This window comes from Telmatherina bonti, assembly GCF_933228915.1.
Source record: "Telmatherina bonti genome assembly, chromosome: 11".
Taxonomy (NCBI): domain Eukaryota; kingdom Metazoa; phylum Chordata; class Actinopteri; order Atheriniformes; family Telmatherinidae; genus Telmatherina; species Telmatherina bonti.
In genome coordinates, this window is record NC_136629.1 from 27,310,131 (window position 1) to 27,323,989 (window position 13,859).

The window sequence follows — 13,859 nt, forward strand, 5'->3', positions numbered from 1 at the left end:
AACAAGCCTCCTCCTCTGGTCTTGTCTGAGTTATCTTATCACAGGAACAGGGGAGATGAAAGAAGGACATTAAGAGACAAAGCAAAATACAAGAGCTTTTGAGGCCATTGTGGTCTGTTTTTCAGTAACGGCCAGAGTTTGTGTGTGTGTGTGTGTGTGTGTGTGTGTGTGTGTGTGTTTATGTGGCATGGGTATGCACAAGTTGGAATGTTACCTTTAAGGTATAAATTACAAGGAGAAAATAAGACATACAGTATCTTGTTTTTTTGTTTGTTTTTAGGAGAAAGGAAGACTTACATTATCTTAAAGAGGACCATTAATCTCTAGTCGAAGCTTTTATTAAAGCTGTCCAGTCCACTTATGATATTTGAATAAATCATAATGAAATTCAATAATTTTATGGAAACAAGGTGAAACAGTGTGATTTCAAACTGATCAAAGGAAGTATAGCATGAATGAACGTCACAGTTTTTATCTCCTCACATGTTGGTGTTAAAACAAAGAGACGCAGTCAGCTGGTGCTTTGGGAGTGATAAGAGAATACCTGCTGAGACACCCGGAGGGGTTGAAGAAACACTGAGAAAACGAAACAAACCAGTCAATGAGACACACGCATACACAATCTGACAGTCGGGCTTCACACTCCACTTGATACACTGACTGTCGAAGGATGAATCTGATTTATTGCAGCTATCTTACGATATATGTCAAACTTGAACCTCTAATGGCAAATTTGGAAAGTAAATGATTTCCTTTCATTTCTGTTTCAAGGGCTAATATGGATTTTTTTTCCATCAAATAATTTTGAAATAAAAACACATGAAGTAGGAGGTAACAATGATTAAATATCTGAAAAAAAAGGTGATTCAAATTTAAACTTGACTCAGCTATTTTTTTTTTAATATTACTTGTACAATAAAGTTTATATATAAAATACAATAATGTTGTTCATACAGATTAAAATGGAAGTCATGCATTAATAAACAGGATCCAAACCTAGCTTTTTATTCTGCTAGTAAAGGTTTTATTTCATTCAAGTCAAAGGAAATGCACTAAAACATACCCTACAATGGGAATGTGTGTTTTCTGCTGCCAGGTCAGAGGGCTTGATTAAATGTGCAAAGGGACTATAAGCCTCTGTAGTGAATTACAAATACTTACTATTGATCAAGCTTGCCTCTTTTCTCAAGCCAGCTGATATGGGGTAATTAATGACTCCATTTTCCTTCGAACTACAGACAACAATTGAGCTACGTACAGGAACACCACACCCTGCATCCCGACCCTCTAAGAGAGATGTTTGAGAAGAAAAAAGCTAAAATATTCTGTTAACTCATGGTAGGAAAACACATTTAGCGGGATAAAAGTTCCTTCACAAATGTGACACAAAGATAAAGTCAGCATTTTAGCAGATACAATCCCATCTACACATACTCTTTAAGTCGCACCCAGTTGCAGTCCTCTACTCCATTCTCTCCATGAATCTATTTCTTGGTGCGAATCGGGTTCATCTTCTGGCCTCAGCCATTGAAAAAAGGTCAAGCAGCCGAGCAGAATGGCAATAACGCCCCTGAAATGGTACCATCAGTGGAACATGATTGATCAATTGAATTCCATAGCACAGAAAAATGTGGGATTAAGTAGAGTATTATACGCACAATGAGTTGAGGCATGATGTTCATTCCAAGTTCATTTCGCCTCCCTCCTCTGCGAGTGGATCAGGCAATCAATAGCGGCCTTGCATATCATATATCACCGCTGGCTCGCCCAGGAGAGAACATAATCTGCTGCAAATTTAGAATGACAGATTTGTACGGGAGCTAAAGCCCTCATCCGCTGTTGGTCGCACAGTGTAAGGAGGAAAAAGGGAATGGGGGGAGGTGGAAGGAGTCAGTAAAGTGGAGGTTTCTGGAAAGCTAGGTGGAGATTTTAGCTCTGAATTTTTTTTCAATGTTCAAGACATGATGACTGAGCAGAGAGAGAGCTGCAGTGGCAGCAGTGGGCTTCCCGGTCGAATTGATAGGGTCAGAGATCAGAGGAACCAAGGAAGCATAGGCTCATTTGTTTATATAGAGTGGGACCAAGTAAGGAAATGCATACTCTTGCCCTTAGTGCCCCATCTTCATTTGGTCCTCAGTACCATCCCCACTCCATTCTGCTATCCAAAAGACAGGCAATATGTGGGGGTGGAAAGAGAAAGGGAGACAGAGAGAAGGAAGGGTAATACATTCAGGAGGAAATAGTTCAGTTAAATAATGGCTCTCTATTTCCAGCTGGCAGAATGAGAGGCTCTCTATGTAATCGCCAGTCCTACTTTCTCCTCCGGAAACACATGCTCTCCCTTACAAGTATATATTTGCACTGAAGGTAATCCATCAATTACCACAGACCTATCAGATGATGACCATGCTGATGGTGGCTGCAGAGTCGCGAGGATGCAGCTTGAGTGGCTGTAAATGTGTGTGAAAGAAAGAAGGAGTGACTCTGAAATACAGAAAGGGAGATGAAAGCCAAGCATCAGGGTGGGTCTCCCTCAATTTGCTTCAGCTCCCCATCACTCTGCTACTTAGAGAGTTCAAGAAAATTCTCCTTTTGGTTGCAATGCTAGCTTGCTAAAATAATATCATTTGAAGAGACTGGTGCCGTGCTCTGATGACAAACGTTCTCCTTTCCTTCCTTCTCCTCTTATTTTTCTAGATGGCTCTGATGGGTCGGGACCAGGCAGCGACTCTCAGGGCAGTGTGGAAAGTTTAAGGAAGCACCTTCGAGCGGACGCCTTCACCCAGCAACAGCTGGAGGCCCTGGACCGTGTGTTTGAAAGGCCATCTTATCCAGATGTCTTCCCCACTTCGGAACACATTAAACCTGAACAGGTTTGGCACACAGATTTATCTCAACACTGAAATTAGCATGTGGTTGTTTTCTTTTATGTGTGAATTTAACCTGATTTGGTTATGACTCGTGAAGTGTTTATCTATGAAACAACAGATTAATTTAATATATAACTATCTCTGTGTCTGGATTAAAGTATAAATAGTAAATAGAATAATTCTGTGCAAACCAAAACACAAAATTCATTGATGGATTCCAGCATTCATTCATGCATCCAACACTTTTTTTGTGACTACTTAAATGCAAACCATGATGTTTTCCTGACATATTTCATGCAGTTTTTAATTCCTGACACCAAACAAAACATTTTCAGTGACTAAACTTAACGAGATATTTTGTGCAGTGAAATCTTCTGCAAAAATGTCATAACATGCAAAATTGCAATTGAGCAGTGAATGAATGCTAATATAGCACATGAGCAAAAAGTAAAACATCACTGATTGTGACAGAATTTAAAACAGTTTATTCTCAGTAGCTGATTGTGTTGATCCATCTCTAAATTGCTGTGACATCCAAATACACACATGTAGCCTCTTAAATGAGATGTAACAGTTGTTTTGTGATTGTAATATGATGACACTGTCTTCCTCTTTGGAATTAATGGGATTCTTGTCTGGTAACAAACAAACAAATAAAAAAGAAAAAGAAAAGAAGAAATCATCATGTCTGCAGACATAAATCAACTGTTTTTTTCTTTTTTTGTAAGACTGGTTCATGTAAAGTTTCTCACATGCTTTATCACCAGCTTTGTTTGCCTGAACATCAACAAGGCTGGCATTAAAAGGTTCTGAGAGGAAATGTCCGACAATGTGTTGAAAAGAAATCAATCTGTATTCTAACAGTGGCTTGCATATGGAATAGGAAGTCTTCATCTGGATACCAGCCATATTTTTTTTTTCAGAAATCCACTGGCTTGCCCCCAGAGAAATAATGATTAGGCTGTAGCTGATTGGATTTCAGATTGCAGTGTCACAAATGCATTTCAACCACAGCACTATCTCCAAGTTCTGCATACAATCTGCTTTTTAGTGCAAAGTTTTTTAGCCTCTGCTGAAATTTAGTAAATGTTTACTTTGACTCTAAAAGACATGTTGCTTGCAAGCATTTGATCTCGGTTGTATTTGTTTAATTTTAACTCTTAAAACCACTCAGCTAAGTATATCATTTTAGTCTAATTCTGATCTAGTTTCTTATTCTGATAAACGTAAACAAAAATGTAATTTTCTGAATCAATACTTTTCATTTAACAAAATGTGGAAACTTAATTCAGTCTTCTATTGGTCAGCCCTGTGACGCTACATACTGCACTGACACACGTGACACAAATCTCTGTTTAACTTCTTGCTTAAAGCAACCTACAAGCCTACAGCCTATTACGGTGGATAACCTTTATTTACATTCATTAGACTGTTAAACAACAAGAGAATATTAATTTTTCCTTTGGAACTCTATGCGGGTGCCCATGCAGCCTTAGCTGTGCCCTAATTGAGTTCATTTTCATCTCTGCGCAATCGTGGGGAATTACAGCGGCGATAAATCAGAGGGACAGCCCCTCAGCCTGCTTTACAGCCCCTAATGCAGCTAATTACCAAAGTGATTTCTACGGCAAGATCAATACCAAAACGAATTGGAAATGACTTGCAATCACAAAGAGTGGAGGAGAAGGTATTAAAAAGGCGAGAGTGGGTTGGAGGAGGGGGGTGAAAAACGGCGTCAGAATGGTCCAGAAAAATCAGTTTTAATTTAATATAATATTAATCAGACTGCTTTTCGCTCTTTCTGTGCACCTCCTTTTTTCAGCCTGTTTCCAACACCCCCTCCTTTTCTTAAACTGGTGAAAAGGTGGGATATTAGGCTATTAGGGGCTTGTCTGGTGTCTGCGTCAGGGCATTAAAAAGCCATTTTGAAGAGGCCTAGCTGAATAGGCCTCATCCCTCCCACACTTCTGGCAGCCATGTGGTCAGGTCATTCAGGCCCCTCTGTGCTCGCCACTCGCCCTCCGCCCAGTCCTGCCCAGCCCTATGCACAGCCCATCTGCATGACAAAATGGCTCTTGTGCTGCTCAGGCCCAGTGGAATAGAGAGGAACATCCAGCCTAGTGCCAGGGAACAGTTGTAAGCAGACAATTAGAGTTTATCTGTGATAGAGGGAGACAAGACTGGGGTCAGCAGCTCGCCCCTGTGGGACCCCAACCCATTGAGACAAACAGATGCACACACGCACTCTGACACAAACACTCAAAGACACAAATGTGTGCACATACACTTATCCTTTCAAAGGAGAATTGGGTCAGGAAATGTCATCTCATTAACAAAAAGGATTCATCACAACTGCAAGAGTCTTAACTAGAGATTAAAAGTGAATAAATACCAAAGAGAAAAAGAAGTTTTGTACCACAGGAAACTGAGAAGGAGCAACTGTAAAAGATGACTGAAACTGCACACATATTATATGATGGTAGAAATTTCATACAAGAAAAATACAAATAAAAATTAAGACATAAAATGAAACAATAAAAGTTTGTTTTAATTTAAGAGGTAAAGCACAAAGGCTGATTTTGAGGTTGCTCTCTTCTAAAAAAAAAAAAAAAAAAGAATGAAAAAAATCACCACATGTCTCTCCAGTAACAAAGCCCTGAATGTCTCCTCCCTTGACTGGTCACAGGGATGACTGCAGTGGAGCACAAAGAGCCAGCTGACACCCTGTCCTTTCACTCCTCTCCCAATCCTTCTCTCATCCCTTTCTCCCACTCTGCCATATTCTCAGACAAGCCCTAATGCATGCATACATCATCATAGGTCTTGGTAAAGCCAAGGGAGCAGGGATGGAGGTGATGTTCGCTTAAATCTCAAGAAATATTCTGATGGAAACACATTGTGAAGACAGCACCCGGTCCTCCCAGATACACCAGGGTTTCAATTTGAACTCATGATACTGTCACCTGAACTGGAATGTAAAATGAGCAATAATAACCAGATCATGACCTAATCTGTTGGAATGTGAAATTAAATAAAAGCTTTGTGTGCTCCTGCCTTTGGTTGCCATCTGCTCATCTGTGTATTTGTCTACAGGCGAATGAGTACTCCCTCCCATCGCTGAATGCTGGCCTGGAGGATGTGAAGCCGAGCCTCTCCACCAGCGCCAGCTCCGACCTCGCTTCCAGTGTCTCCCAGAGCTACTCTGTTGTGACAGGTACAATCTGATTCATGCTACAATGATCCCTAAAAAAAAAAATCCACTCAGTTGCAGCAGCCAAAGACATCTGCACTGAGGTGGTCAAACTTTGTCAGTGCTGAGAAACAGAGCAGATGTATGAATTCTTTATATTCCTTTTTTTTTTTTACTCATTCCATGCTATTATCTTATACTCCCCCTTTTTTTCAAAATCCCTCTGTTGGATCTGCTAAAAGCGTTCAAATTATTACCTGAATCCATATGCATTTGGAAGATATCCCCAATCAAGTGATTTCAAACATTGCGATTTAAAAGTCCATAAATTAGAGCAAAACACATTGACTCCCACTTCTCTATGAAACACACATTTCCAGAGGTGTAAAACTTTGATCATTCTTTTTTTTTGAGGCACTCTGTTTTTTCTTTGTGGGTTTTTTTTTTTTTTTTTTAGTAAGGGATCACTGAGGTGATATACCATCTGAGCCCATTAAATCCAACAGGTCTTCCGCCTAACTGGCCTCTGCGTTAGTCCAGATTGGCTTGCTAACAGATTGACTGGGAGCACTTCTCATAAGAGACAGCTGCTGTTCTCGCCACCACATGATGTTGTCATCAAAGGTTATCATAGCTTGTTGATTGACAGCGGCTGGAATAGCAGGCTGGCTGACTCAGACTGCACACAGAAAGACACACAGATACAGAAAGAATGCAGTAAGCAAAGACACTGAAATAATACATTTTTCCAACTCATGAGATGCTTGCAGTCGTAACTTCCACTTGACTAAGAGTCAACAGGCAATAGCAGGTGCAGTGTATTAGATATCCTGTAGTATCTCTATCATGTTTCCCATACATGTCCGTCCAGTTTGGCTCCATGGCTTTCTTTTCTCTGCTGTCTAGGTTGACGGCCACCTGGCTAATTGAAATATTGTTTCGCTGTGGCAGTCGAGCCTCTTTCCCAGGAGAGGTTAGGTTTACTGATGGCTGCACTGACTCCAGAATAATATGCCAGGCTTTTAATGAAAGTCCCATAATTATGCAGCAGGAATCAAAGTCGGCGAACAAACTCTGTGTGTGGGTGTGTGTGTGTCTGAAAGAGAGAAAGAGAGACTACGTAAAGAGGAAGACAGCGTGATTGAGAACTGCAGTGACCCTTCTCATATGATCCCTGTAGTCCGAACCCAGACTCAAGCGCATGGGAAAAGAAAGACCCTCATTTTATTCCTGAATATGTGGGAGGTAGCTTTGCACCAGAAAGTTTGGCCTCAGGAGAAGAAAGGTGTGTTTTTGTCTTTTATGCTGGGTTCCTCCTATGAAAGTGGTCTCGCTCCGGGGGACACACTCATAGCAGGTGGCCTCTAAGCCACCTGGGCCCCCAGGACCTCCTAAAGCGACACATGTGAGGGCAACAGATAGCATAAAGATGAAGCAGACTAAAAACAAAACTTTATTTTAAAGTGTAATATGACAACATGTTTCAGGACAGCAACATTTTTAAAAAAGCGTCTGTGTATTTTCACCACCAAGAAAATTACATCCGAAGTAATATCCACTTAACTTTTATGACTGAAACTATGCAAAGTAATACATGAGGCAGTGTGTAGGTTGTTAGTGCATGATATTATTTTTTCTGCCATTAGCACACCCTGTAAATAGGAATGTGTGCCAAGGCTGAAAAACTGCTAAATTACCTTCCTCACTTAGGCTGGAAGCCAATTATCAATAAATTATGCTCTCATACTGGATGGAGCTACTAGATTATATTCATTCTTTTAAATGTTTTCTGCTTCCAATTAAAATTCATACAGTTATTGATCTTGTTGATTTTTATGTCCTGAAATTTGCATAATCTATTAAAGATGAATGATTAATGAAGTGCTCGGTTTTGCATTCCGTGGTGCTAGTGAAAGCAAAGTCGGACATCTTTTGTGTCCTCTGTTTGATCTGGTGAGTGAAAGAGATGGTTCATCAGGAATGAGGCTGGTAGTAAAATCAAATGCGTACTTAATGCACTGAAACTCCAAAGATCCCCCAGTAAATCATTAAAAATATCTTAAGTGATATTAAAATTTGAATAAATAAATGGAGAAGCACAAGAATGTTTCTGTTTTTCTTGTTGTCTTATTCTATGAGATCCTAACGGAGCTCTTGTTTCTGTAAGAATCAGGCAGTAAAGACATGATAGTTCAGTTTGTCACTGGATAAAACATGTTAAGATTCACCTACAGTGATGGGAGTAACCGTGTAAAATAAACAGTGTTACAGTATTACTTTTATCAGTAATGGGTAATCTCACTAATTACTATGTTGTGCTTTTGCTGTAGTAGACAGGAAACAGATGGATATTAGTTAAAATCACAGACTACATCCAGTGTTTGAGTCAAAGTGTTGCTGTGTTCTGTGGTGATGGGTGCAAGCTAATTCAAAAGCATCATCATGTGTTCAAGTCAAAAAATTGTCTGAAATATTTTTACAAACCGAGATGAGTTTCACACTGATACTGACTTCAACTGAACGGTGACTTAGGGGGAGAAACAACCACTGAGTGATAATGATTGACTGATGAAGAGTAAAATGTCATGGCAGACTGGGGTAAGTCAGTGTGCACAGGCAAAAACATACACAACCACACACATACACACACTCAACAACAACAGCATGTTGGAAGAAAACTGAAGTTTTAAAGTACAACCACAGACACCACTTTTCCTTCACAGAGAGTAAAGACGAGCATTATGAGGAACGTTCATTATGACCAGGAACAAAGAGTTTTGTTCACGGTGGCTGTAAGCGGTTATAATGACGCGAATCTCTGCTGAGGAGACACATTATCCAAGCAGCCTCAGATTAGCGTTGATGATTTTTCTGTTAGTAATTTATTCCATTAAGTTTCCATTTCATTCATTAGTCAGATCTAATATTCAGTTTTATTATGAATAAGTTAACATGCAAATGAATCCAAAGTTCCGTTAAAGGGAACATATCTGAACTTTTTTTTTTTTTAAATAATGGAATAACTACTTTTCCGAGTAATAAATTACTCTAATAGTGCTGTAACTCTATTATTAATTCTATGAGCTTTTGCAAGACGTAACTAGTAACTATAATTAATTACTCTTTTTAAAGTGACAACACTGTTCACCTGCTCTCTGTTCTCTTTCCAGCTTTTATGTGCACTCAGTGATACCTGAGCAAATTACTTTAGTACTTTACTCAATCAGGTAAAAGTTTGTGATAGGAAAAAATCATTTTTAAATACTGTTTTTCACATGATTTCTCAGATAAAAAGAGTTATACCCAATGAGAGTTTAGTGGTCTCTGTGCAAGCTGGGCAAAATAATCAGTCTCAACAGAACCGGTGGGAGGGCTAGGTGTAAATGGGCACCCCTCTGAACTAGAACAACTCCAGCAGCTGTGAAGAGCTAATGTCTTTTTATTTCTTTTTTTAATCACTTTATCCATCTATTTCTCACACTTTGCAGAAAAAAAAGTGGCAAACCAAATCCTGTGAATGGGCTGACCACTTTATTTTAGATTTATTTCCACTGCACACTCTGAGGCTCTTTTTATGAGTTGGCAATACCAGATTTTCTTCTGCTGGGTGGCAAACAATAATCAGCCACCTAACCTGCAGTGCCTGCTGTGCAGCCTGGTGACAAACGGCTCGTCTCAGCTCAGTTAACACCTCCAGCCCCAAGCTTAGAAATTAATTCTTATCCACCCTCCTCCCCAACAGACATACTAACCTTTGAACACACATTGATAATGAATGACGTTAAAACTATGTAGGGGAATTCAAACTATTTGGCACTGCCAAAGTTCCTCACCCATTCATGATCACGTACAACCTTCTTTTGTTCCTTTTTCCTGTAAGTTATAAACTACCACAGCACAATTATAAAAAGAGTGAATATCACCCTGTTATGGTAAATTTAGCTTTAAGAATTTCTACAGACCCCTCACTAAAGAGCTTCTTACTGCACTGAAGGGAAGTTTTGCGTTAACCATGCTGAAGAAAAAGTTCTGTGGAAAACTGAGTGTTAGCCTTTAAAAACAGGAGTTTGAGCAACGAATGTGTCTCAAAGTTCCTCTGTGTACATTTAAGGATAAAATGCTCACATGAGAGTAGCTTGTTGTAGCTATATCTGGAAGCATCACTCTGAGGATTGCTGAAGTTTCTTAACAGTCGATTTCAATGGTTGATGGGCTTTGTAGATGTGGTATCAGTGGTGGAGCACAGACAGATGTTGGAGAACGCTATACGTCTCTTCTCTTTCAGAGATGTGTTTGCAGGGGAAAAAGGTCCCCATGGACCCTGAGTTTATCTTCCATCTCCATCATCAGGGCTTGTGATTTGACAGGCTCCATTTTCCCGGGCGCTGCCTCGTCTCCAGGACAATAAGCAACACCATGTCTGATTAGTTTCAGAGTTCAGTGGTCTTGAACGCAGCATTTGTATCGGTTGTTGTTGCATTGTAACCACTGTCTGTTTGACAACGGTTGTTCAGGCAGTGAGAAAACAGAAGCCTACAGTAGTACATGCAGCGGCTGCGAAATACAGACTAAACGGACTTGACCTTGACTTCCTAAGCTGATAATATGTTGTAACTGCACTAATTAGAAACACTTAAAATAGTATCTGAAAACTCTACAATCACTTTTTGAAATTGCTATTATTAGTGAGAGTATTCTGTTGCACCAAAAGTATAAAAGTTTCCTATTGTGTTAGTATTGTTGTTAAATATAAGTCATGTAGAGCTCAGGTAAGTTGCATCTTAAGCTCTATTTATGCAACATTTTTTAACCCTAACCCCAAATTTTTCCCTTTGCATTTTTGAAAAAAGTTGCATTTACTCAACGGTGGAGTGAAAAGTATCTCCATCCAGACTGAAACTGCAAATAGCGCTGAAAACAGTGTTGTGTACATGGCAGGGTCTATGATGGGCAGTTAAACTTTGCATCGATACAATCAATGTGTGGCCTGCATTCTCACCAAACCTGAAGCCATAACAACCACTTGTATGGAGCTGCATTGGTTATCTAGCACTTTCCCAAGCTAACTTTAAGGGGTCGTCAAACAGGGCATGTGGGTGCTTTGTTACAGCACTGAACCAAATTCACCAATAACCACTTTATCCTCCTTGTTTTTTTTAAGGTTTCTGATATTTTTCAAGCCTTTGCCACATGGTTGAGAACACCAACACATGTTATCTTGGCAGCAGTAGCTCAAAAAGTTTAGGAAACACTGATTTAGCGACCCACTAGCCTTATAGCATAATTACCTAAATAACATTTTGGCCAAATAGTGATATCTGCCTTATTCCCCTTTTCCAACACTGCTAATTCATTGTGCATCATTACCGATATATACTTAAAATATGACTTCAGCAAATGTACTATGAGACTAATGATATGTAATCTATGGCTCTTCCCTGATGGCATCAAAGCTGCACAAAAAAAAGCAGGTTTTGCTTTGAGAGACCAAAATATCTTTTAACAATTCAGCAGCAGAAAAAGCACACAGACGTCCCCTATTGTTGTTTTGTTGTGCAGTTTGGGGGTGTTATCAAAGTCTAAGTGCCAAAATGCAAGTTGACTTGACAGATGTCATTGTTGCCCAGTAATACCGTTTTGTGTTTGCACAGGTAGGATTCACCATTCCTTTTAAGAAAGTTTCACTCTCAAATCTGTTTTTTCAAACCTTCACAGTTTCGTTCACTCAAATCTCTGTTGCATAAATGAGACAAAAACTTAACAAAACTTTTGTGTCTTGCTGTTTCAGTGTAGTTGTGTAAATTTGGCCTGAGTTGGCTTTGGGGTAATTAAAGTTATGTTCGTGGTCTTATGTTTTGTGTGAGTGTCACCCTGGATCATGGAGTATAAGCATCTCTAATTTTCTCATTTGAACTACAGTATTTTATGGCATTTCTGACTTATGCTGCATTTTCTTGAGACACTTACATGTGCTCTTTGTGGGTGCATGTGTCCAAATCAACTGCAGAGCAACAGGACTTTTGAAAGCTCCTGAAAAGACTTTGCCATATTTATAATCAATTGAGAAGTAGAACCAAAGCACAAAGACTTTGCCATCATTCTGACATATGAAATACACTGACAGCATATTACATAATTTATCTCTACCCAATTAAATGCAAAGTCCATTCATTAGAATATTGCTGCACATGCCAGAAAATCAAAGAAACTTTGCTTTTAATGATCTGTTTGAATGTTAAGAAAATATATAGTTAGGATTTTTTGTTCCCTTTATGAAATGACATTGGTCTGAGATGACAAAGGGTGATTGTTTCACTATTTAAATCCTTTTTAGAGCAGTAATGGACAGAAAGGGAAGAGAGTTGGAGAACCTGCTACAAAGCAGTCAGCTGCGTTTCCCGATTCTCTTGTATTAGGTTCTTAGGGCTGACAGTGTTGCATCCCGCTTCAATAGAACAACCCTTATCTTAATGAGGAATCGCAACACACAGTCCTGTTGTAAAACAACAATGATGAGGGAAGCAGCTAATGAGGCTATCATGGTGTCAGGAAAGAGCCATCTCAGGCCCCAGCGAACAGAGCAGGCTCTGCAGCATGGCATGGAAAGACCAGAGACAGAGCTCACATTGATTGCATAGGTTCGACAGGCAGAGCCAGATGAACGATGCCAAGACTCATCAGCCAAATTAGATCCAAGTGTAGAATTTTGAACTGTCTGCAAGCCGATTGTTTGGTTATTTGTGGGAGTGATTTTGTTGTGAGAAAGCAGCCGTGAGATTATGTTGTTTGTTTTTCCAAAACCTTGGGGAAATTTTTATGCATTTGAGCTTGATTGATCAGGCGCGATGTGTTGTTGCAACATTTCACCGGTGTATGTTTCCGCTTAGTTGAATGAATTACTGTGGGGTGCATATGAGATTATTATTATAAGCTATGTAAATGAACAAATCAAGTGCTAAAGACTGTTTTTCTGTTCAGTATTCATATAAGATTGTAGCTCGTAAGTTCCTAAAAGATAGAGAGTTAATGTTTAATTGAAAGTACAATTTTTTCAGGGTCCCATTTATTCAAAGATCAGTCTGATCAGAGTTTTAATACTCTGTTAGAGTTTGCTTATGCCCATTGAAAAAACTCTGCTGTAATAGAGCACATGTTTTATTTCTTTACATGTGTACAATAGTTGTCTTATTAAAAACAGTATATTTTAAAAAGCATCCATCTTATCATCATGTGTGACTGACATAAATGTACAGTATGTGAGGTGCTGTATGTCTGCATCCTATCAAGTTTTTTTCTTTTCTTTTTTTTTTCCACCTGCCAGACTCTCACCCGTCATATCCGCCTTCCATGTGTGTAAAGCGAGAGCCCCATGAGGCATCCTTTGCCCCCTTCACCCCCTCCTCTGTTGAGGATTCTGCTCTAGCTGACATCTTGCCCCACCAGTCCAGCCTCTCTGTAGATGCCTCCACTCCCAGCTACCTAGCCCATGTCCACGGCCCCTGCTACAGCCAGTATGCCAGCCAGCCTTTTGTAGCAGGTACACCTTTACCAACAAAGCCCCATAGCTAAATCAAAATTCAATCAATCTTAGAGTGCCATTCAGCTGATTTGCTGCAGTGTTCATTTTTAACCATTTAGAAAACTAGGTTTTCATAACACATTGAAGGGGCCACCTTTCACACTTCTTTGTGGCACCACTGTTATGTATACAGGAGCTAAACTGACTATGTGGCCCTCATTAACAGCAACTTCTCTCTACCATGCTTTCCTCCACATGTGACTACTTGCTTGTCTCTCTG

At 39.7% G+C, this 13,859-nt stretch overlaps 1 protein-coding gene across 4 annotated transcripts in view; it reads left to right on the forward strand.

Moving 5' to 3' along the window:
• pax2a (paired box 2a) overlaps positions 1 to 13,859 on the forward strand; it is a gene marked incomplete at both ends in the record, with an annotated part of 28,473 nt that overhangs the window by 11,594 nt on the left and 3,020 nt on the right. For all 4 annotated transcript variants that reach the window (XM_079249087.1, XM_079249084.1, XM_079249085.1 and 1 more), the window contains 2 exons: positions 2,698 to 2,873; positions 5,964 to 6,084. In XM_079249087.1, the coding sequence (XP_079105213.1) occupies positions 2,698 to 2,873; positions 5,964 to 6,084 (297 nt within the window). The remainder of the gene's footprint in view (positions 1 to 2,697; positions 2,874 to 5,963; positions 6,085 to 13,859) is intronic.